Source organism: Lutjanus erythropterus, chromosome 20, assembly GCF_056507025.1.
Source record: "Lutjanus erythropterus isolate fLutEry1 chromosome 20, fLutEry1.hap2, whole genome shotgun sequence".
Classification (NCBI taxonomy): domain Eukaryota; kingdom Metazoa; phylum Chordata; class Actinopteri; order Lutjaniformes; family Lutjanidae; genus Lutjanus; species Lutjanus erythropterus.
In genome coordinates, this window is record NC_139336.1 from 21,440,581 (window position 1) to 21,466,502 (window position 25,922).

At 38.7% G+C, this 25,922-nt stretch overlaps 1 protein-coding gene across 1 annotated transcript in view; it reads left to right on the forward strand.

The window, feature by feature from the left end:
* jmy (junction mediating and regulatory protein, p53 cofactor) overlaps window positions 1-25,922 on the forward strand; it is a 33,075-nt gene extending 7,153 nt beyond the window's left edge. The window contains exons 3-11 of the mRNA XM_084746259.1: window positions 6,479-6,652; window positions 18,143-18,293; window positions 18,897-19,066; window positions 19,550-19,715; window positions 20,338-20,528; window positions 20,654-20,740; window positions 21,612-21,704; window positions 21,792-22,320; window positions 23,158-25,922. Coding sequence (XP_084602385.1) covers window positions 6,479-6,652; window positions 18,143-18,293; window positions 18,897-19,066; window positions 19,550-19,715; window positions 20,338-20,528; window positions 20,654-20,740; window positions 21,612-21,704; window positions 21,792-22,320; window positions 23,158-23,471 — 1,875 coding nt within the window. The 3' untranslated portion in view covers window positions 23,472-25,922. The remainder of the gene's footprint in view (window positions 1-6,478; window positions 6,653-18,142; window positions 18,294-18,896; window positions 19,067-19,549; window positions 19,716-20,337; window positions 20,529-20,653; window positions 20,741-21,611; window positions 21,705-21,791; window positions 22,321-23,157) is intronic.

Here is a 25,922-nt window from a genome sequence, read left to right on the forward strand (position 1 = left end):
ATTTTAACAGATTTTTACTGTTTTCCAATATTTTATAGACCAAACAATTTACCCAGTAAATAATCAGCTCATCAATAGATAATGAAAATGCTAATGTACTGTATCCTCCATACAGCTCTTCCATGACACTGTCTTCTATGAAGAAGAGAGTGCAGACTGGGATTAAGATATTATGTGATTAGAAGAAAGTATAAGAAGAGCATTACTTGAAGATGCTCGCTGGCATTGTGCCCGTTAGCAGAGAGGGCACCAGGGTCCTGTACTAGGAAGAAGGATTTGGGGCTAGCGTGATAACTTCAGGATTAACCCTGGGTTTTTCAGGGTTACGACAGTAGTTCACTTCTTACCAAGGTTCATTGCCTTGGTAACTTATGCCAAACACCTAACCACTGGATTGGGAAACCCTGGGCTGACTTACTAAGTTGATAACCACTGTCGTGTGACTGCTTAGCATGATTGTGCTTGGGTTTAGTGAGGCCACATTAAAAAAAGATATCCTGGGTATGTTGAACTTTCTTGTACAGACTGCAGAACAAATTTCAGTATTGTAGCCCAGTGCTGAGTCTAGTACTCATCTCCTCTACTGGTGATGGTATTTTTGGGACCTCCTGCCTTGTTATTTGGGGTGTACAGAACAGCTGAAGAATCACTGCTGTGCCCTTTATCACAAGGTGCAGCCTGACTCTGTTTGTGATAACTGGGCCAAAGATGCAAAGCGATAAGACTGGTGGAAAACACGCCACAGATGTAGGCCATGCATCTGTCAATCATTGACCAGAGAGACTTAAATCTTTTCCTTGTCTGTGGCTTGTTGTTCAACAGAATTGGGCTAAGAGGTTGCCTACAGTAAACCTGACATGTTGTTAGCTAATAGTTACATTTTAATAGCTTTGCTGGGCTCTTCGTAGTTATTCATGTGTGATGCTGATGTAAATCGTGTGAAAACTGATCAAACATTAACTAGATTTGAAACGAGAGATGGATCAAGTTAAACAGCATGACTGAAGCAGATGCTCTCGGCTATAGTGTTTGGTACTGAACATGGAGGAACTTCCAGGTGCCAGAAAAATCAGTGGGCCACACAAGTGTCTGCAGAGCTGCAAGTAACAATTATTTTCATGATGGCTCCATTTCTTTTCTCGATTTATCATTTTGTCTGCAAAATGACAGAAAACTGAAAAATGCCCATCACCACAGCCCAAGGTGAATTCTTCAAATCCAAAACACAATGGTATTCAACTTGCAGTAATATAAAATGGAGAAAAGCAGAAAACACACACAGATAAGAAGCTGTTACAGGCATTTGACTCAAAGTAATTGATCAAATATCTAAATAGTAGATTAATCAGTATCATTTGTGTGTAATATCAGTCATGCAATATCTCAGTCATACAAATACATAGTGGCTGTATTTTTACATTCTCAGAATACACTGAGAATGTAAAATAGTAGCATTACACCATATGAATAAATGCTTATTTTTTATTTATCTCATACAAAGTCCTTTTTCTCTGATGGAGAAGATTAGCACAGTAATTTCAGTATCTAGGTGCGTGGGTTTAATCCTGAGTCAGCAGTGTCAGAAAACTAAGTTTTCATCAAGTCTTTCTGCCAAGTGTGGTGTCTTTGAGTCACAGATAATGGCGGGTTTGCTATAAAAGTGTAAAGTAATTGAAATTCTCTGTGTCCTTTCTGAGCGACTTCTTAGGCTTCCCACTTTGTTATTATGGGTTCATTTTGGCGTTTGTGTGTGTTTGTGCCCACAGTTTGTGTTTGTCGTGGTGAATGTGCATGTTACACACTGATGCCACTGTGGGATTAGCCTGCAATACTTGAGCTTTGTGGGACAACATTTTGGCTTTAGTTTGTTGACATGATTCACATTCAGCTATGCAGGTAGTATTTTTATCTTCTGTTACCCACTTGTACCATGTTTAAAGAATTTTTATCTGTCTTCTTGGATAAGATGGATGGTGGCAGCTCTGCAAAGTACATCACCATTTAGTGCTATTTGCCGGAAAAGATAACTGGTATTCCCTTTTAGACTCATTTTGCATTTTACGGCTCCTAAATAGCACTCAGTTCCTTGAAAGAGCTATTAAATAGAGTGTCTGCTCAGATCACAGTCGAGGCGTGTTCCTCCTGTGAGATAGTTCAATTAAAAGGCAGAGAGAAAAGTCCTCCAGCAAGACGGAGCAGATTTAGCACAGACAAACTGGAAGAGTTAGTCCTGATGATAGGGCTGGAGTGGCTGTACTACAGCTCATATCACTGTGAACATTCTATAGTTATGTACTCGTGGCACTCTGGAGTGCTTTGTGTACACTTAACAGCTAAATTTGGCATATGAAATCTACTTTTCAAATAAGTTTGAAAAGTGGAAAAATTTAATTTGACAGTCACCCTGTAGTTCAGCCAGTTTTCTTATATTTGTTCAGTATGTTTCTATGGAGAAAACAGAAATGAATGTAATTGGTGATTTATCAACAACAAAAATTTTAAATATGTAAGTTTAAGATAAGATATAAGACTACATTTACTGCTGTTAAAGGTACATCATGCAGACTTGAAGCCATGAAAAACAGAGTTACAAAACATACAAGAAAACAAAGGGATTAAAAAAAACAAAATAAAAATAAAAAAATCAGTCATGTGAAAAGAGTATATCATTGGGCTTGGATGGTGCTTCTGGGCGTCTTCACACCTGCTCTGTTAGTCCAGTTATATTGGACTCTGATTAATTTTCCCGTTGGTGGGATTCACTTAGGCAGGTGTGAACACAGTAATTGCACTTGGTTGTGGCCCAGAACAACCACTCTTGACTGTTGGGACAAGGAGCTGTTTGGTGGGAACGTGATCCGACTCAACTACCAGGTGTGCTCCACAAGGTAGAGCTAAATCATTCTTCCACTCAGCCGTCTGAAAGCAACACATCTTCTTTGCCAAAGGTGAAGCAGTTTAATATTTTGAAGGCGTTTCTTCCAAGTGCATTCTGCTAGTATAGGTCTGCCTGGTATGTTGCCCAGATTATTACAATTATGAGCAACTTCCAGCTTTGCTCTTGCTCCAGACACATCTGCCCAACAAGCAGAGTGAACACCTGTGTGATTTGTAGTTTGTAGATTTTTGCGCAGAGTTTACAACCTCATCAACTGATTCAGACCAACTATAGGTGTGAAAATACTTGGAGACTCTTGAGCATTTTGGATTGCCAGGAGAGCTCAGCTAAGCTAAATAGTGCTATTTTGTTTCCAGTAATATCATGACAACATTCAACAGAATTGATAACAGAATTTTGTAAGATGATGAACATAACTTCACCAAAAGTCAATAAATAATCTTTTTGTAGGTTGCATTTGTTTTAGCTATCCTGACCCTGCAAGCACTCAACATTACTCAAGGCAATATCAACCAAAAGTTAAAGTTAGGGCTGCAATGAGCAGTTATCTTCATTATCAGTTAATAATTTCACAATTTCCTAGTCCCAAAGCGACTTTATTAAATTGCTTATTTTTGTCTAACCAACAGTCCAAAACCCAAAGTTATTCAGTGTACAATGAAAAAAACAGAAAATACTCACAGTTGGAAAGCTAGGATTAGGGAATGTTTGGCATTTTTGGTTGCAAGATCGCTAAAGAAATTTTAAAAAGCTGCAGATTAATTTCTTGTTGACTGGCAAATAAATGATGCAACTAATTGTTTTTTGTGTCTAATTAAGACACGTCATCCTGCTGCTTTTGAAGTGCAGGCTCATCACAAACCAAGCACTTACAGGCCCCTCTGGTTTCTTGCATTTCACCATCAACAGATAGATTTGAATATGTAAATACAGTTACAGCAGGAAATGAGAATGTTGCATTATAAAGAAACAGCTCTGTCTTCAAAGGAAGTAGAAAATGTAATTCCTGTGTCACTCATGTATTTAATGAATCAAAGTTTTGCATTTTAAAAGTTAAAATCGCACATGAACACTGTTGCTTTGCCTTGCTCGTACTCAGGCAGGAGGAGTCAACTCATTTAGCCCGGGGTTTTCCTGGCCAGTAGCGACTGCAGGGGCAGGGGGTCGGTGTACGGTAAGGCAGTGGTTACCAGGGAGACACAGACCCAAGGTAAACAGTAGGAGCAGTGTTTGAGCTGAATCGTGCAGTGTCTGCCCCAGTCCCCAACGTGGAGGGCTTTGGAAAAGCAGCCTGGAGTTAATATAAGAGTCTCTATTCATATCTATAGCTCCTTGCAGAGAGAAGAGCACTTTATTCACCGCTTTGGATGAAGATTGGGTGGTGGTACATTTCAATATTATCTGAGGCAGAAGTGAAGGAGAAGTATTGTACTGTATGAATTGGAGCTACTGGGTTTCTGCGACCCGGGAGATGAATTGTATTTGTGTGTACAATAGCTGTTTTGATAACGTTTATCTCCCGAACAATGAACAGTCTGTGGATGGCAGGACATATGGTATGAATCAGCAACAGTTTGGGCTGTTTTATTCTCATTGTACTACACTCAAACAATATATTTTATAGTATCATTCCTGACCACTCACTCCCATGTGCCTGCACTCTCTCACATTCTTCAGTCTTTCTTTTATAGATTAGACTTGGATTTCTTCCTTGAGCTTTGAAAGAACTTTTGTTTAGGACTCATTGTAATAATGCAGCCCATTCTCTTCGATCTGTGTACAAATAACTTGACTTTGAAATTGTGTGCACATACATGCAAGTCCAATTTTCTTTGCAGGTGATCCACCAATCCTTCCCATTAAAAAAATAAATAAATCAGAAATCAATGATGTTCACCTGATGACAGCGGTCACCTGACTATGTATATGCCCTCTACAATAGTTAATGAAAATGACTGTCTTATCATCTGCATGCAAAATTAGACTTTGGCATGTGTGCTACGGGCAGTCAAAGTGTAAAGTAATGGTATTTATACACAGATTAAAGAGACTGGGTTGAATCATGAATTAGACACATTACACACGAAAAACAGTTTTTTTTCACTGAATTTAGCAAAACATCAAACATTTTTATATCAAAAGGCTATTTTGTTGTACACCTGGCAATATTTTGTAGAATATATCAAAAGTATCTCATTTAGTCAAACACAGTTCAAAGTGTTTCAAGGATCATTTGGGCTATTCTTTATTTCTCTTACTGTCAACAAGTGCTACAAAAAACCACAACACTAAATTTATCCTATGAACAAGTATTATGTGAGTAGCCATGTGCCACTGACGACATTGTTCTCTAGAAATTCTTAAAAAAAACCCAGAACATTTTAATGATTATTCATAAAAATGATCTAATTTATTTTAAGTCAATCCCACATAAACTATACACTTTATACTTGTTGGAGCAGTGATTCTCAACATTTTTGAGTTGTGACCTCCAAGAATAATCGAGGTGGTGTTTGCAATCTTCAGAACATGGTGGTTTATGTTGGTAACTGACATTTTGGTGTTGGTTTATAGTTTTATCCATTTGTAAAGTGGGTTTTACATTTCTTGACCTCACCCATGTTGCTGTTGCTATTGTGGTTTTCAGTTCTTGCCACTGTGTTGAATATCATTAAAGGATTGACACAGCACTGAGAGCTGCTTCCTGTCTCTCATTCTAAGAGGCTTGCCACAATATGTTGTTTAATTTTATTCCCCATAACCATCTGGTGACCCCAGGAAATGAGAGCACTAAATATGCAGCTGAAAATGTTCTCCAACAAATAAGATGTACTTATATTGATTACTTTCTTAATCGTTTTAATATGATTCAAATTTGTGTTTCCAATGTCTTGTTTTGTTCAATCAGCAACCCAAAAGCCAAAAATATTGATAATTAATGATTACAATCATAGAGGACAACATCAAATTGGCATGTTTGAACCTGGAACCAATGAACATTATGCATTCTTGCTTAATAATACTTAAACAGTGAATTGATGATTAAAAAACAGTGCCCAGGGGGCGCCCCTATAGCTCAGTCGGTAGGGCGTGCGCACCATGCATTGAGGCTGTTAGTCCTCTTCAGCGGCCGCTGGTTCGAATCCCGCCTGCAGCTCATTTGCTGCATGTCATCCCCTGTCTCTTCACCCCCCCCTTTCCTGTCATACCTTCAGCCACACTGTCAATAAAAAGGCAAGAAAAAAATGCCAAAAAAATAACCTTTAAAAAAAAACAAAAAAAAAAAACAGTGCCCAGCTGTATAAGAGCATATTACAAAAAGTAATATAGAAGTATATATCCTTGACTCAGTTTTTAGAGTCTTCAGTAGGAACCTGTGGGCTTTGGGCTATATGCCACAAATAGAAAGAAAACATTTGTTTTGGTCTTTTTCACAGGATTTATTGAGGATAATAAAAATATAAAACAACATTAGCCTTGTCCCTGAACATTGAAGTGGAATATGCCCCTGTGGATGTCTTACTGTACCAACTCTCCAGCTACATCTTTCTTTTCTAATCTCTACATGTTTTGTCGCAGGTGTTGGACAAACACAAAGCCATGGACAGCATGGTGGAGCTGCTGCAGGTGTACCCCGAGGAGGATGAGGTGTATGGAGGGCTGCTGGAGGCAACAACTCAGCTCTACCACTACCTGCTCCAGCCTTTCAGGGACATGAGGGAACTGGCAATGCTACGCAGACAGCAGATTAAGGTAATACAGACACACACACACACACACACACACACACACACACACACACACACACACACACACACACACACACACACACACACACACACACAGATACAAATACTGTACCATCTGTTTTAGGGCTTGATTTAAGTAGGTTTGGGCCTCACTGTAGCCGGCTAACTGGTGTGTCCTGGAAAACACTGGGACTTGTGTCCAACTGCCTCACTATTACACTGTATTCCACCAGTTATGATGCTATTTTTGTGGTTTGGCAGTTTTAAAAGCCAAGGTTAGTGCTGGAAAATGAGCCCTGAACCACAGCATGGTACTGTCCTCAGTTGAGCCTACCCTCCTAAACCCACTGTAATGCCATTAGCTTAGTTGCTGAGACTACGTGTGGTGATGATGATGATGATGATGATGATGATGATGGTGTAGTAGCCAGCCTGTGCTTCCCTGTAGCTTTGCATCTGGGGGCTGTGGAGGGCAGAGGATCAACCAGAGAGGCTTTTTCCCCCGCCCAGAGCGGCTTAACAACCAGCATAAGTATTATTACAGCAGCCACTAAACCACTCAGTAATTCTGCAGCTTCAGCACACTACTCTGTTTTCCACACTCGTTCTACACTCCATCTTTGTTGCTTTTCTTCATTAGTGACTTGAAAAGGGAAGTAAATCCGCAGATTAATCTCTGCTGTCTCATGACCTTCATAGAGCTGTGTTCAGTCTTAGCACATGCCTAGTGGGGTCAATAGGTCAGAGCTTTTCATACTCCAGTCCTAGTACACTTGTTCAGCAGGCCAGGAGGAAGAACTTATTTTTAATGATAATATTCAAATGCAATAGAGCTCAACAGTGAGGTTTCAGAAGTGAAAATCCTATAATATTCTGAGTATAGGATTTATTAGTCATAATGTTGTAGCCATCTAAGATATATTTATCACGACCTATGAGATTGTGAAACATTGTAAAAGTCCCCATGATATTAACCTTGTTTTAAGAAAAACATCTTTTATTCACGATGTCCTGGAAAAGTAGTACCCTACCTACAATCCTAAAGTATAACCACAACTTTTCTGCTTGGTGGAACTTGCTGTTACCATGAATATATTTATTGCCCCACAAACACAAATAATGTTATGCAGCAGTTAATGTAATTTATATGCACAAACACACAACACAAATTACAGCATATTGCAATACTGTTATTAACAATATAAACTATAATAATATCAAAAGTCAAATTAAAGAAGAAGCAGTATCATTCCCAGTGGTTTATGTGCCTGGTACTTTGTAAAATAATTATGTACACAGTCTTGTACCCTTGCCTTTTTATCCATTGTCAAATCTTTTTTTTCTCTGAATCAAATGTTTTATAGTCATGATTCATCTTGTAGTTGCCTGATTTGGTTAAAGGCTAAAACTTTATGAAAGATTTTTATAAAATGTTAATGGAGTAGATGAATGGGACATTCACTTCAGGTACAAAAAACACTGAAAAAGTGGGTGGTCACTGTTAAGCTCTATAGGAAAATTGGTAAATTTACTGTTGTTTTCTGAGTACAAATATGAAATTCTACATCCTACCAAACAAAAGCACTACAGCAAGAAAACCAGACTTAACTTGGTCACATTTATCAGTATTTATCAGTATCTGATGAAGGAATGTCAGCCACTGTCTTCGCTGCCATACAGCTTCACTACTGCATTAACTGTGGGTGTGTAATGTATGCTTTTTTGTTACTGTAGGTGTTTCTAAAAGCCTGCTTGAATTATATCACTTGGAAATTGTTGCCAAAATGTCACAGTATGATACAGTTTACAACTTAAGAAAAGATTTGCTTCCACTGTGACTAAAACAGTATTTGTCTTTGGCTGTGTCCGGAATCACCTTCTTTATTCACCAGTTCATAGAAAATATACACTCAAAGGTTTAGTCTAAAGTAGGAGTTTTGCAAGGTCTGACACAGACAGCTGGTCCTGTGAACGGGACATATATTGTTGCTGTCACATCCATGGTTCAAGGGAATCTGCATCAAAAAAGAAAACAAAGTTAATTAAACCAAATTTTATGTCTATGAAGTAAGTAAAAGCAAAGAATAAACAAAGTGGTGTTGAGCGTTTCTGCAACTGCAGAGTGTGCTGGCTGAGAGAGAGTGTGGGAGCTGGGGGGAGGGTGTTTTATAGGTGGATCAGGTGCCACTGATTGGATAGGAGGAGTTAGTTGATTGGGAGCTCCCAGAAACAAAAGAACAGAAGCCAAGTACACCAAAAAAAACCCTCTGGTTGTAACAGTTGCCAGTAATTCAGTGCGTTGTAATATGGGCAATAACTTAAGTTTGTTTAGCCTATATTTGTTTGAAAAATCTGCAGTGGTGGCAAAAGTACATACATTCTTTAAGAAAGTAGAAGTAGAGTGTTAAAAACAATTTCTTTACTCTAGTAAAAATGAAAAAGTTCAGGTTCTTTAATGTACTCAAAGGTGTAAAAGTTGTATTATAATAGTTTTATGTTGTTTTTCATCTTGTTACAACTGTCATGCAATTTATGCACTAATGGATACACCAAGGAATTGTTTCTACATGTTATCATCCCAGCCATTTAGGTTTAAATCAATCCTGATTTTGAGAAGGAGATGCACAACGATGCAAAATAAAATAATCAATAATTCCCCTCAAATGCATTAAAAGTAAAGTAACGGGCCTGTTTTGAAAATGTAAGGAGTAGAAAGTACAGAAATTGGTGTAAGTGTAGGGAGTAAAAGTAAAAAGTTGTCAGAAAAATAAATACTCAAATAAAGATCAGATGCATAAATATTCTATAAGTACAGTAAACGAAAGTACAAAGTATTTGTACTTAATTACTTTTGCCCTGTGCAGACTGGCACCATAAAAAATACGCAGAATTGGCTGTTTGCAGTTCGTGTTTACAATTCATTCGTGGATGCACAGACACCTATCACTGCATTACTTTGATGCTGAAGAAAACCTAGAAATGTGATGATCTTCAGACATGTTCTGAATCATAAAGAAAATCTTTTTTGCTATAATTTCTAAGCAGATTTGTGGACTTTTTTGTGATCTACACTGGAGATTATTTTATCCTTAGAAAGTGTACGTAGCACTGAATCTAAAATTAGAGTGAGTTTGTGAGTTACAAGGAGTGCTATTATTGATGCAATTGGGCAGTTTGACTTTTGTGAATCCTTATCATATTGCATCATCACATTCAGGTGTAGTATTACATAACTGTAATTCAATAAAATGCTTTTCATGGTGGGATTGTTAGCAGAAGGTAGTGTGAATGTCATAGACAGTATTTTCTTTTGTTCTATTCTGAAAATTTTATAAGCGTTATACAATCAAAAGTTGAACACTCAAATTAAATGACAGAGAGTGAATGTAGGGCGCTACAGCGATTCACCTTCAAGTAAACACTGCAAAAAGGTATGCCCATTCCACACAATTTATACATAATTTCAGTTGCCAGATTCTTGTCTGACTCTGAGGTGGAGTCCAGTCGAGAGGGTCATAAAAAAAACAGGAGAGTTTGCCAGTAGTAGTGAGAGAAGAGAGACAGAAATAGCAGGCTTATCCAACAGTGAGAAATAGAATGAGCAGAACTTTGCCATAGTCTGCATCTTGTCAGTTTGAGGTAGACTAGAATGTGCAACCTGTGTCAGCGATGATATTCATTATTGAGAGCTGTATAACTGGACACATGCTGTCCCTGTATCCGTCTTTGTCTTTCCTTCTCTCTCGTAGAAGCTCTCGGTCATTCACCCTCTGTTGTGTTGTGAGTACTTTCCCTTCTCTGCATTCCTCACACAGCATGATTATCCAGCATCGTGTCACTAACCAACACAAATGACTTGTGTGGGTGTGTTTATGAGTGTGTATTATGATGGTATTTGGGTTCTTGGGCGGGTGCTGATCTAAATTAAGAAATGTCACTGAATCACCAAAATTTATGTAAGCCTAGCACTTTTTCTTAAAGGACCAGTCTATTGATTTTTGATGTCTTTGTTATCATCAACAAATTACATGAAAATAGACAAAATTAAAGAGTTGATTCCTCCTGAAATGTAGTTTTAAAAGAACACATTTAGAATAGAACTGTTTGGCTGGTTTGACTCACTCACTGTTATCTGAACTCTCAAGGTGTACAACCCTTTAACCACTCTGCGTGTTTCTGGCATGCTTCATGGAGCTTCCTGAGAATCTGAAGTCTGTATGATGCCAAAGTTTCCAGCTCTACCACCTGCTCCCCTCAGGGCGATCCAACGGCTGAAAACAAAGCTGTATGCAAATGAATCAATGATGCTGGCAGAGGCGGTTGGTTTCTCCTAAACTGATGAGTCAGGGGATCATGGGGATGCTCTCCTCTGTGAAGAAAGGGAAAGGGAGGGAGTCAGGATTTAGAACACAGGATACAATAATTTACATACAGTTTGCATTCTACTTATTGGTGCAGAGGTGAGGTGAAAAACACCACAGCAGCCGAATATCAGCTGCTTGCTAGAATTATAGACTACCCTGACTTCATCAAACATGACACACGTGAGGTGGTTGTAAAGCCACTGCAGTGCTTCAAACTAAAAGCCAGATTCTCATAATGAACTGGAATTAAGTTTGAAACATGGGACCAGTGGCATCAAACAATTGAGTGATTCAGCGTGAGAGCACTATTTCGAATGATTTGATATAGGGTTATATGAGGTACTTGTCAATAATCAGGGTATTACTCAGAGTAGATGCTGTTCAATGCTTCCAGTTTACCAGTACTAGCATGGAAACTAAACATGTACCACTCTGGATGGGGTCATCAACAAAAGGTATTTTAGCCACTTAAAAAATGTCAACCTAAAAAAATCAACATCAGTTTAAGTGTGCACTATATTAAAAAATATTTTCATATTTATTTTAGATGGACCTTTTTAGGGGCTTCTTTTTGCTGTTGTCCCTCTCTGCTTCTCCAATGAGGGAGTGTGCTGACTGGTATCCACTGTTTATAGTACATTGACTATCGTTAAGTACCTTATACAACCCAACTTCAAATAATTCAAACTATTCCTTTAATATAGAGTTGTTTGGCTGTGATAACTTCAAGGCACTACAGGGCCTTTTTTGTGGCAAATTAGGGCTGTAACTAGTGCTTGATCTGCCAGTTATTTCCCTGATTAAATGGTTGGTCTATAAAATGTCAGAAAAAAGTGAAAAATGTCTGTCATGCTTTTCTAATGCCCAAGATGACATATTCAAACTGCTTGACTTGACCGGCCAACAGTCCAGTATCAAAAGATATTCAGGTTACTATCACTTAAAACAGAGAGAGAAATCTTTACAAATGAGAAGCTGAAACTTGATAATAAGCTAAACTTTTTTCTTGAACAATTACTTAAATGCTGAATTGATTATCAAAAAGTTTCTGATTATTTTTCTATCAAGACTCCTCAATTAAACGACTAATCGTTGCAGCTCTACAGTGAATATTCAGCTGTCTTTCTGCATGCTACCTTTGTGGCTCTTTGTACTTTTTTATATATGAATGACATAACTGTATGATAAAAGGAGCTGTTTAGTTTACAAGTCTTGATTCCAGTATTATACATTGAGGTTAGCATCTCTGTGATTTCATTTATGCATATTGGGTAAAAATCACTAGGAGCCTGGTGTGTTACCTTTATTAAATCTAAAATTGCTTGGTTTACTTTGTCTTTTGTAATCTCCCCGCCAAGTGAATTTAGGCCATCCTCATGCATTTCACTGTATTCAAGAAATTAATTTAAGTTAGATTCATTTGTATTATTTTTTTTTCACATAGCTCTTTAATAGTTTCCTTTTTTGCTTCCTCCTCTTTTCCCATAATCATCTTGTATTCCAGCACATATTTCTTTTTGTGCTTTTTGTGAGCTTCTCTGTGACCTTCTACATCATCTATACCTGCCTGTAAGTGAAGATGTTGAGACACGGCGCATCACTATTCACTTTGGTCCATCCAAGCTTAGCTGAATCAGTGAATGAAAGAGCAGGTGGGGCGGTGAATGAATGATCACCTGAATGAATCAATAACAAAGGGTGTCAAGTACTTTGGTGAATGGTGCATTGTTGGATGGACCTGTTGCATGCTGGAGCGGTGCAGTGTGGGTGTCGTGTTACCTGGAAGGTCAGAGGGCAGCCATGAATTAAAAATGTGGTGTCTCTGTAACGTGTCTGAGATACTTTTGTACCATAGCGAGCTCCAGTTACTGTTTCACATCGACTGCATATTACATGGCAACGGTTGTCATGGTGGTCCCTTAACATCTGCAGTGTTTACCTCCTGCTGTCAAGCAAATTTTACACAAATTTTGAAATACTACATATTATAGTATGCAAATTAAGTAGTTCTATGGCCTGAGTTTAAGAAGAGTCTTATTTGCATCTGGCTAGATTGTTATTGTAATTGTTGTTATTATTATTATTATTATTATTATTATTAGGATATGAACAAATAGACACGATTGGCTTTTCTAATTAAAATGGTAAAGCAAACCATGACATGTGCTTACATAGGCTTGAAAAGAAAAAAGCCTAAATTCACCACGTGCATTACAATTGTTTTGAAAAGTTCTTTTAAACTGCAACGATCCCCCAAAAAAGTCAGTAAAATCCTGGAGGGACTGGTTTCCAGTAGTTTTTGGACAGCAATGGTGCTCTGTGGCCCATAGGAAAATAAATTAATTAATTCATTTTTTGTTTTGGACTTTTCACTGGATTTGTTGACAATAAACAAAGTCTTAAAACATCTGCTGCCCACAATCCTAACCTTGAAGGCTTTAACTCAGTAACCATGGTGAACTAACCAGTGTTATCTCCATCCATCCTTCCTCCTCCTGATAAAGACTGCATAGTATGTATACTGTGTCACTCTCAAAAAGGTGTTTTTCTTGTTATTTTAACCAGATGAGATAAGGACCACCATGACGGTATCTATGCTGTAATGCCAGCAGCACTTAACCACGAGAACTGGCGTCAGTTCTATTTTCAGTGAGTCTGACACGTCTGTGTTTTGTCACCAGCAGCTGTTGACCAGAGGTGTTAAGGGACTCATCTCCCCCGCTGCTTCCTGCTTGTTTTCAGTTGTACACAACAAGAGCTGTAAAAAACAAGTTTGTAGTTGATACTATACAGGCGTAAAACTGGGATTTAACAATGTAGTTACTGATGATAATGATTACTGGCATTTACAGACATCCTATGACCATGACATCAAGGTTATTACACTTAAATGTGACTAAAATATAAAAGAATTGTGATACTCTGACTCAAATCAACATTTAGGTGTATAGGTGTGTTCTCAGTGACCTTATCTGTCCTCAGTCTCACTGTATGATTATGAGTAGTCATGAATGAATGGTGCTCACATTGTGTCTTATTTATGAGGCAGGGATTAGGTCAGGATTTGAGTGTGGTTAAAGAGAAAGCACTTTACAGGTAGTGTGCTCATATAGGTAGAGATGTTTGTGTCTTGTGTTATCATATCATCCTTTCTTTATTATTCAGTCTGGTGTGATATTTTTACAAACATATTTTACATTTTTTATTTTTGACCAAGCCAAATGTACTGTACTTTTGCCTATACCATACTATACTTTTGTTTTGGTTATCCTCATATTGAAGTTGACATTTTTAATTTGGTCAGTAAACAAGTACATGATTACAGCATCGGTTAGGGCTGAAGACTACAAGTTTGGAAATGTATAGAATAAGAGATCAGATCAGACCAGATCATTTTTCATAATTTTTGCCCATAACACTGACAGTGTTATAGGAGTATAATGCATAATCAGCGGAGAACTTTTTTAAACATGCATATAAAGCTGCATGTAAAGAGTTTTACTGAATATTTATTCATTCATCTACACAATTGCCACAAGTGACTACTCTAAATAGGAAAGCTATTGGTCAGAGTTGATCTCCTCCATGCTTTAAAATGGTCTCTTTTACAGTGTTTCCTAGTTTGTTAAAATGATTTTGCACACAAGAAATGACAATTGAGATAATGAAATTATTTATAAGGTGATAAAAGACATGCATGTAATCTTTCAGTACAGAAATGGTACTAAGGTGCTTATTTAGACACAAGACTGACATGTTAAATTGAGATCAGATTATTGTAAACGGGGTGCATGTCATGGTGCGAACAACATAAGCATACATTTTTGGCTACTGAACACTCACTAGAAATTCTCCCAGTGTATGGATACTTTTTGCTTTGCATAAAACCAGTCTAACAGACTGACAATCAAGGGCAGACTGTGAAGAGATGTCCTGCTTTAGTTTAGCAGCAACAACAATATGCAAAGAAGTTAAAGAACAGATGCTTTGAAATGTGACAAGTCACTGTCCGGGACAGTATGACATGTCACTAGGGTTTGACTGATCTGCTCTTTTTCTACTATTTGTTGCTCTGTGGGTGTTAAAGTTTGGACACTGCTCTTGTCTCCAGATGAGTTCACATATAGGTGTAGCTCTTTGAATGAATGCTTTGAAACTGTATCCTATTTGTTAAAGGATACCTGAACAATGAGATCAAGGCTTAAAGTGACTCAAGTTAAGACTTTTTCTCATTTGACTCCTCTCATTCCTGAAGTGATTTCTTTCTTTTCTGTCAGACTTTTTCTCTTTGGTCTCTGACGTAATCTCTCCTCCCCCTCTCGCTCCCGGTTTCACCCCAAAACCACTCCCTGTTCTGGTGCCTCACGTGCAGACACACAGTCACACACATACACAGACACACACACTCAAAGCAATGAGTCTGCCGGCTCACATAAATCAAGGCCTTTTGAGGTTTGTTGGTGATTACTGTGGTCCTGTTTATTTTTGAGCACCTACACACATCTGTTTTGCATTGAGATATTAATATATGACTGTATGTGCATGAGGCCTTCACAGGGAGTTACAATGTCTGTGTACATTTTGTTCCATGTGGTCCTCTCGTGGAGGGGTGGGAGGAGGGGGTTCAGTTCTCAGTCAACACCCAGACCGACTCCACGTGGCACTGACTGCCTTTTCCCTGTTTCTCACTCTTTTTCACATGGCCTGACACGAGCTGATGGACTGTGAAAAATGAACTCTTTGACTTGTGATGTTCTGCCACGTTCATATAAACTCCCTCCAGAGTGGATTCACATTTTTCTTGTTTTGTTATCAGATTTTTTTTTTGCATCTAGCCTTTTATTTATTGTTCCAGCAGCCCAGTAGGACACTGGGTTAGTGTCACTGTAAACATAAACATGCACAGACATGCCTTTGGTCACTACTCACTGTTACCACCATCTGCTGTGACTGGCTGGTATTACAGAGCATTGTGATGAACAGTTATACCAGGGGTGTCAGACTGTGAGGCAGGGGAGTTGAATGGGTTCATGGAGGGAAGGAGGTGTGAGGTAAAAGCGACAGGTTCATGCTAGTATTATAAAAACAAGAAGTTAGTTGATGTAGTTTGGTACTTTAAAGCCCATACCACCAGATTACTGCAATTTGCATCATTATAGTAATCTGAAGTCATAACTCAATCAAATTTGAGACATGATGCACACACTTATTCAGCGTGATTTATACTCTTCTGGGATATAATTTTGGCGACCATCTGAATAAACGTCCATTAATCTGCTTGGCATTCAGTGTGTGTGTGTGTGAAGTGTGGGACCTTACCTAGGAAAAAATATGAATGGTAGTAATGGCAAAAGAGAAATAATTTTATACCGCGTTGCACCACCAAACTTTCATAACATGCAAGTGATCACAGAAATGGCAGAATTTAACTGATTGAAAATGTATTAACCGGCAATGTATGTTTTGTGAACCATTTCACTTGAGCTTAGAAGTTTTCTCACAATCTGGTTTGGTCCGCCTTGTTAGCCTAGAAATGGCAGTAATTATGCCCCATTTGACATTGTTTTGAGCTATTTGTTCAATAAGAAAAAAGAGCCTTACTGTTAATTATTGTGTGTTTAAATCTTTTGTGCCAAATAAATTAATGATTCACATCACTAATGTGCCACTAGAATTGTTTTAATTGACAATTACGATAAAAAAAATTCACATCGTTGTCTCAGTTGAAGTTGAATGATTAGCTGATTATTGATTGTTCATGTGATGGTTAAGGAAAATGCCCAACATTTGCAATCATATATTTGTAATTCATGGTACAATTCAAATGGGATGAAAACCATTAACTACCATTCATATTTTTTCTGAAATAAAGTCCTACGGTGGTCCACTGGAAGGAGAGGGATTTGATTCTCTATAACTCCTGAACTTGCTTGAAAATCGTTGTTTTTTCTAGTTTTCATTAGTATCAAAGTAATCCAGTGATAGTTGTATGTACTTTCATGGCTTCATTCCAAATAAGAAGCTGGGGCTGGATATCATTACCAGCATCTTTAAACTGGTACAGATACCAGTAGAGTGCTTGAAACCTTTTTATCATGTAAATGGAAGCATTCCTGAAATAATCCTTCTGCATTTATTTTTATCAGGTACCACAGAAGAGTGTATAACCATACTTTTTAAATTTTGGTGGCATCTCTGTACCAACTACTTCAGAAACTCCTCATTTGACTTCACCACAGCAAAGACTGTATGGGTTGTGGCTGCTGTGGTAGAGGGGCAATCACAAGTCATGTTACTCTGAAGAATGCAGTGATTGGCTGCAAGCGAAACCAGACAGACTGTCATTTTTCCCCTTATATCTGGGTACAAAAAAGATTGAATGCAGGTATCGTTTGACTGGAGATTTGATGCTACTTGGAGTTACTTTGGTCGATACCTTAAAGGTATACGCATTGAGCTGGGCCATTCAGTATTTATTTAGTATTTTAGTATTTGATATTTAGCTTTTAACTCCCACAGGCCAACTCTCTAACTTTCATTTCATTTCATTTTTGAAATTTTATTACATGTAATGTGCTGTCCTTTTCTTTCCATTTGATGTTTCTGTGTGTACTGCATTGTGTTTTTTTTAATGTGCCACGCACCAGTAAAAGACAAATTTCTATTATTGCCTGCATTAATGGACAATTAAGTTTTGAGTGTTGAATCTTGAGTACCAGTACCCAGCCCATGTGACTTATATGGACATAATTTCAATGTCCATCATGAATCAGTATCCATAAATCCAGTTAGAAATCAAAGAAAAAGACAATGGCCAATATTTAATTCAGCTGTTAATAGTGTCATGGAATCTCTTATACTTCCTCTTGACATTCACCAAAACCATGATTATCTACCAAAGTAAGAAGTAAGACAAAGAACAGAATAATAACAGGACTGACAAACTATTAATATAAACTGAAGTCATGTCGAATTGTATGTGTATAAGATGTGGTAATGTGGTGGTGGAAGGCAAAGTGTCAGACTGGTGACACCAGAAAACTACTGGTCTATACTGTCTGAGCATTATCAGTGCTGATGTAATTATTTTTTGTTTGACCTGTGTTAACGACCTCTTTGACCCCCTTCAGATCTCACTAGAGACGGAGCGTCTGGGGCCTCGTCGTGTGGAGAGCCTTAGGAAAGAGGATGAGGAGTGGCAGAAGAAGGCCCACGCCGCCATGCTCTCCATACAGGACTTGACTGTCAAGTTCTTTGAAACCACGACTCGGGCACAGAAAGGTAAACAGAGAGGAGGCATTTCCTGTCCCATATAGAGCAGCGTGGGATTTTGTTTTTATTGCGACCTTGTGTTGTATGTTTACTCCATAACAAAGTGCAATTCACACTCCATGTAGAGTTGATTTAAAAACCAACAGATCCTCGTCTCTAGCCTCTCACATACCAAGGTCTCCCCTTCCTCCAAAAGTATTTTAATCCTCAAACATCTCAGCTATGAACTGCTCAGAAACATGTCAACTCATTTTTCTTCATGCGTGGAGTAGCCTTCACTTACCTGAAGCACTCATGCACTATTCTAAACCACTGTAGTGTCCATTTTGTGGCTGCAGTTTGATTTATGTATTGATTATTTTCCTGATTTGTCAATTTAATCTTTCTTTTTTAGGGCATGCATTTCTTAATAGAATTGTGTTTTTATTTCTACTATATTCAGTTGAAGGGTAGTTTAAATCTGTGTGAAACAAGTAGAAGAAATAATTTGATTAAAAAAAAATAATATTGTGTATTGTATTACATTTTTGACATCATTGTGGGCAGGAGGATGGAAAAGCTGACACCAGGGAATTCTGGTCCATTTCTGACAATCACATATACATGTTTCAGCTTTGTATGAGCGGATGCGTGCTGACCAGAGGAAGTTTGGCAAGTCGGCGTGGGCAGCAGCTGTTGAACGCATGGAGCGGCTGCAGTACGCTGTCTCCAAAGAAACTCTGCAGCTGATGAGGGCCAAAGAGATCTGCCTGGAACAGAGGAAACATGGCTTGAAGGAAGAGGTAAAGTTGATTACAAAACACACAGCGACTAATTACTGATGCAGACCAAAGGTGTGTGTTCTTGAAACACTCCTGATACTCTGTGAATTTGTCAGAAGCCACAATGATGAATGAGAGACACAAACACTGGGGCACAGACAAGTTGAGAGAGAAAAAGCAAGATAATGGCTGTGTTTGAAAATGACCTCATGGCTCAGACATCCTGTAATGAGTGAATAACATCCTGGTCTACAACAGTGGAAATGACTCACTGGGAATGACTGCAGTTTTTATGTATTTACACTTGTAAAGCACACATTTGACCCCAACAAAGTATTTAGAGAGAGCAGGAACACTGCCTCAGGTTCAATCCCAATTGGGTCCACTTATGTGAAAAACACATGAAGTACTGTGGGGCATTTTGGAAAAAAATCACCCAGTTAGCGGTTTATGCCCTTTGTTCTGCAGGGGAAGAATAATCCAGTTTTGTGTCTGTGGTTCTAGATGCAAAGTCTGCAAGGAGGGGAGGATGCCATGCTGCGTCTGGACCAGCTGGAGGCGCTGTATTATGAGTTACAGCTGCAGCTGTATGATATTCAAGCAGAGGTGCTGCGCTGTGAAGAGCTGCTGCTCACTGCTCAGCTGCAGAGTCTACGGAGGCAAATGACAGGTGAGTGAGCCTGAGTTTGTTTCTCTGTAGACCAGTTTGACACACTGAAGTGTGACAGGGACACTTCACCCCAAAATCAAAAATACATATTTATCCCCTTAGCTTGTAGTAATATTTATCCATCTAGGTAGTTAAGGTGTGAGTTGCAGAGTTTTGGATATATTGGCCGTAGAGATGTCTGCCTTCTTTTGAATATAATGGGTAGAGCTGCAACGATTAATCAAGTAATTGTAATTTTTTTTTGGAGAAAAAAGTCAAAATTCTCTGATTTCAGCTTCTCAAATGTGAATACTTTGTGGTTTCTGTGGTCTCTGACAGTAAATATTTATTTATCAGGGACCATGTAAAAAAAACAATTTAATATAAAGAGGAGTAGGGATTGGTATCAGTACTAAACTGGAACCGATTCCTGACTGGTCAGTACTCTGATTTTTGACAGCATTTGGTTTGTCTGGGAGCTTATCGATTACATTACATAAACCGTTGACAAAGTATTTTATTAAAAACTGAAAAAAATTGTAACTGAAATTCAATTTTTGAACTACAGCTCCAAGGGTTGGTTTTTAGGTCAGTCATTAATAGGTAGATTAACTGTTGTTATACTGTTGTTTGTTTGTACCAGAGCGACAAGATGAGGTAGTGTACTACGATGCCTTTGAGAGCCCCGATGCAATGAAGGGTGAAGAAGACCCCGCAACCCCGCCATCCCCCCTCAGAGATGAAGAACTCGCTGTCCTACAGCAGAGGACGCGGCAGCTCGAGGCTCGCAGGGGCCGCATCACTGCCAAGAAAGTCTACCTCAAAAACAAGAAGGTAAACGCAGATGATTAACGAGACTGTCAGACGTTTCACCCTCTGAAGACGTCTCTGGAAAGTCTTTTATAACAGCTGCACAGGTTAGTTTAGTTCATCATTCGTCTACTTTCCATCTTGAACAGGAAATCTGTATTGTCAATCACAACCAGAAGATACAACAGCGACAAGGTAGCCATGGTGACAGCATCTCCCTGCAGACACTGCTACAGGTATGACTCAACTATTTATCAGACTATGACTGCATCTGATAGGTACAAACTTTAAGCTTTCGTACATTTACTGTAATATTGCTTAGTAACACTTAAAATAGTTTTTGGTGTGGTAAATGGAGACAAGCCATTAATAGTGAAAAAACAGAGAATAACTATATTTCACTTCAGATCAGTTAAATCTCATGGTTTTGTTTTTAATGGAAAAAAAAGTTTAATAGAGGGCTGAAAAGTATTGGCATAGTTAGCAGGAGGCATATAAGTTGGTTTTTCAGCTTTTTTTTTCAAACTTAATGATTCCATGGTAGCCTCATTTTTATTTATCGCTGCAGGAGTGTGGGGATTTTAACAATACCTCAGACAGTAATTCAGTCCAAAGATGAGCCATAATTTGCTTTCCTGTGGTGCAAAGCGGGTTATTAAAGGGGACATGGGATAGGAACCACGTCTGGCAGCTTTCATAACCTCACATTTCAGCTTAACCAGAGGAAAAGATGACCAAAAAATTCTTCAAGTGGGATAGAGAAAACAATCATCTATGGATCCAAAATTATCACTGTCTGACTTAAATTTTATTTTCAGGAACACTTTGCATATAGAGACTGATAATGAACTGATAATGAGTATAAATATATGATACGATCATATATACGTGGAGGTGTTGACCATATTATCGTATCATATTATCATGACAAGCACAGCAAAATAAATAGTGTCTAAGAACTGTACATTGTACATTGTACGGATTGTGAAGTCCCCTGAGGCAAATTGTGATTTTAGGCTGCATAAAATAAATTTGATTTGGCTTAAAACACACGAGTACATTAATAAACAAACTTGTTACATCAAATCTACTTTGTTGTCTGTAAAGGGAGAAGCTGATGAAGATGATGAAGCAAAGAGAAATGCCAGAGTGAGTCAGGAGAGACAGAGGACTCTGGACCGACTCCGTAGCCTCAAACAGGTGAGAACTCCGACAGCCGCACTCTGCTCCTGTTTGACCTTTTACTGCTCCTCATGTCTGACTTCCTTCTTTTGACTCTCCTTGCAGCGTTATCCAGGCCAGGTTACTCTGAAGTCCAGCCGGCTGCGTCTGGGTCAGCCTCACAGTCGGAGGAGAGCAGGACAGCAGCCCAGCACGCAGGCAGCCAGCGTTCAGACCGACTGCATCTCAGATCTCCCAGAACTCTCTGCTCCTCCTCCACCTGATGCCTGCAGCTGTGACAGCGTGTCTTTACCCACAGTAGAACTCAACAGTCTCGACTCTTCACCTCCCTTCCTCTCGCTGCCTCCCCTCCCTGCCTCCCCATCTATTCTGTCACTGGGACCTCCTCCCCCTCCGCCTCCGCCTCCTCCACCTCCCCCACCTCCTCCTCCACCGGTCACTCCTTCAGAGGAGCAGCAGCAGGGTGAGGGGAGGGAGACGGGCAGCCCAGTGCGGCACCATCCCTGCGAGTCTGAACCTTCCTCTCTGCCTTTGGCTCCGTTTTCACCTCGATTCTTTGACAGCAGTCAGCTGCTGACGGCGAGGAAGAAGCTGAGGAAGACGGCCTCGCTGGACTCGTCGCAGTGGAGGAGAGGTGAGGAAGAAACTTTTGATCTTATAGACACTTTCATGACAAATGAAAAGTCTTTGGTTTAAGTTATAATCTTAAACCTTTCAGTTGTTTACTTGAATGCTGCAGATCTCAGGAGACCAAGCCTCAAACATCTATGATGGAGTTTGGTACAGAGAGCTAGGACTGCAACTGACAGTTATTTTCATCATCAATTAATCTCTTGATAATTTTCTTGATTAATCGATCAGTTGTTTGGTTTATAAAATGTCAGAAAATGGTGAAAAATGTCAGTGTTGTTCAAAGCCCAAGATGACATGCTCAAGTGTCACAACACAAAGATATTGAGTTTACTGTCAAACTGTCAGTCAAAAAGAAATCAGAAAATATTTTTATTTAAGAACTCGAACTGATTAATCGATTATCAAAGTAGTTGGTGATTAATTTAATAATGGATTTATCGTTTCAGTTCAACTGAGAACTGGTTCCAAACTGGTTCGATTCCTCTTATGAATTCTTTCCTTTTCACTCACATGCTTATGCTCACCTTACGTATCACTTCAAATTTGATTTTATATATAAAATTTTGATGGTTATATACAGGTATACACACAAAACAGACCATCAAAACCATTAAACCCTGCAGCAAATACTGTCACCCTGGTCACCCTGCTTGCCACAGTAGATAGAAATGTCAATTTAATAAATTTCTCATTAGGATTTATTGTTAAATATTGCTTGGAAGTACTGAAAAAAGTGACAGTAATGACCTGCTCACTGTACATGATCTCTTACATAATTGTTAAAACATGTTTAATTTAACTTAAAATATAAAACTGTCATTTTGGTGTGCGTCTTCAGCGAGCTCCCCGATGGACGAGGTTCTGGCATCTCTCAAACGGGGGAGTTTCCACCTGAGGAAGGCTGAGCTGCGCGTTCTGGCCCCTGACCCGGACGATGACAGCAACAACATCCTGGCTCAGATCCGACAGGGCGTCCGACTGAAGAAGGTCCGCACCCGGCCGGAGCAGCAGCAACGTCACGCCAAGAGCTTCCCGCACTCTGCCGACGCTCTGACCCGCAGCATCCACGAGGCTCTGAGGAGAATCAAAGAGGCTTCGCCGGAGTCAGAGTCTGAGGACGAAGGCCTTCCATGCACTGACTGGGAAAACTAGTACGGCTTATTGGAAGAATGTTTTTTTTAAACTTCATCTTTTATGGATTTGTGGAGCCAAAATGAAGAGAAAACGAAGGCTCCAGTCAAGCAGACACGCCAGGGTTAAATCACCTGGAGACACCTCGGTGCAATTTGAACAAAAACCCTTGATTTTGATTTTTTTTTTTTTTAATATCAGAAAACTGCTCAGAAGTATGTTTTTTTTATACTTCTGTGTGTTGTTTGTAAAGATGGACCACTAATCTTTTTTTATGTTGTTGTTGCTGTGGCGTTTGTGGCGAGGATACAACCTCTAACCTCTCATCATGTCGGAGTCGTACTGTAGCTTTGCTGTGATGGGTTTGTTTTAGGAAGTGAGTATATTTGTTTTTACGTTTCTCACGACGACACAGTAAGCATTCAGACTCTCCTCACTGACAACGTGTGCTGCACACCTTTACATTCAACTATGTGACAACTATCTGTACTGTATTTTCTTGTATATAAAAAATGCCTAAAGATGTATGCAGGATAGGACAATTCCCACATCCTTAAAGGAATAGTTTGACATTTTGGGGAATATAGCTTCCGGTTTCATATTTAGTGTACAGAAAACTTAGTGGAATGGATCATCTACAGATGCCCTGAAAGGCAAGTGAGGAAAATTCTGATTTAAGTTGTTTTCGCTCATGTATTTATGATTTAAGAGCAGGTAAAAGTTTTTTTCCACAAACTAAAGTTCCTTAATTGCTTTTTTTTATCTATAAAAACAGGCAAAACAAAACATTTTGGCAGGTTAATTTTCTTTTTTCATCAGGATCATTTTTCTTTGTAGTTGTAATACTGATTTCAGCCACAAGAGGCTGAAGTGCACCACTGCTCTGTGTTCTAAACAGAACTAAAAGCATTCACAACTTTCATCAGAATTTGATATTATATTGATTATTTGGACAGCAGTATTATATTTGCCAATGGCACAGGTGAAAAAAAATTCAAGTAACTTTTTTTCACCTGTTAAGTCATAAACACAAGAGAGAAAACCTATTACATCAGACAGAAAATGGATCACCAGAAGTTTTTTTCTCACTTGCCTCTCAGGGCTCCTGTAATCTTCTTATCTGCTGTAACTCTCTGCCAAAAGGTGAATATCGTGGTTTATTTTCTCCAAATGTCAAACCATTACTTTAAATTTTGGCCATTTTCATCATCCTGGTGTAAAGAATGTCAAAACTGCTCTTGATTTGTGTATTTAGCAAATCAACTATGCCTGTTTTCAGCATTTTTAGTTTACAAATAACCAGTCGAAATGTATAGAAATAGATGCATACAGAGTAAAACAGGATACAACAAGAGGAATGGAATATTTGAGGAAAGATATCAAATAGATTTCAGTCTCCATCATATATTTCAGAGGTTTTTGAACTGCGAGGAGCCTCCCAGAGGTGATATAAGAGGAGGTGTGTATTGTTTTGAATGAAATGTATGTAGGTAAGTTAGTTATTGTAAATCGGTCTCATGATTTGACCCTCGTAACAACAGTCAGCAGCTGGAGCAGCAGCAGCTCATGGAGGCACTTTAAAACCTTTATAACCCGATTGCTATAATTTGCATCAAAAATTGAACTCACACCTCAGTCAAATCTGGATCCCATAATCTCTGATGTCCGTTGCAAATGACGTTCTGCACCGTTAATAAATCTGCTTAGAAATCATAGAAAAAAGATGCTCCTTATAACTCCAGAACATGTCTGAGAATCTTCATGTTTTTAGGATTTCTTCAGTGTCAAAGAAATCCAGTGACAGTTGTTGGTACATCTATACTTATACTGCAGACAGTAGCTGCTAATAGCTAATTCAGCATATTTTAGTGCTGCCAGTTTGCTAAAGCATTGTGGGAAATGTAATTCCAAAACTTGGAGCACAGTTCTAATAATAGTAGTAACAAAACCCATTAATATGTAATAGTTACTGTTAGAAATCTGCTGATCTAGTTAAACATGCTGTATCTGATAGAACTGCAGTATATCAGTGAGTTCATGTGAGGATGTGATCCAGATAGATTGTTTACCTGCAGCACACACAGGATCAGACTTTAAAAACGTAAACTTATTTTATATTCTGTTTACTCTCTGAGATGGCATCCCTGTGAGCTTTTAGAGATTTTAAGGAGGCTTGTAGCTTTGCTGCTTCTGCACAGTTTACAGCATTTTACATCAACTATGTGAGGAGCAGCCTGTGGAAGCCCAAAAAAAGATCATTTAAAAGGATATGTGTTTCAAAAATACATATTTTCTCTCTTACCTGTAAGTGACATTTTTCAAGCTAGAATTTTTTTGGTGTGAGTTGCAGAGTTTTGGAGATATCTGCCACTGAGATGTCTGCCTTCTCTCCAATATAAAGACAGCACTTGTACATATGAAAAACTCAGCAGGAGTGTCTTTATCTAGAAATCATGACCTTTCTCAAGATAA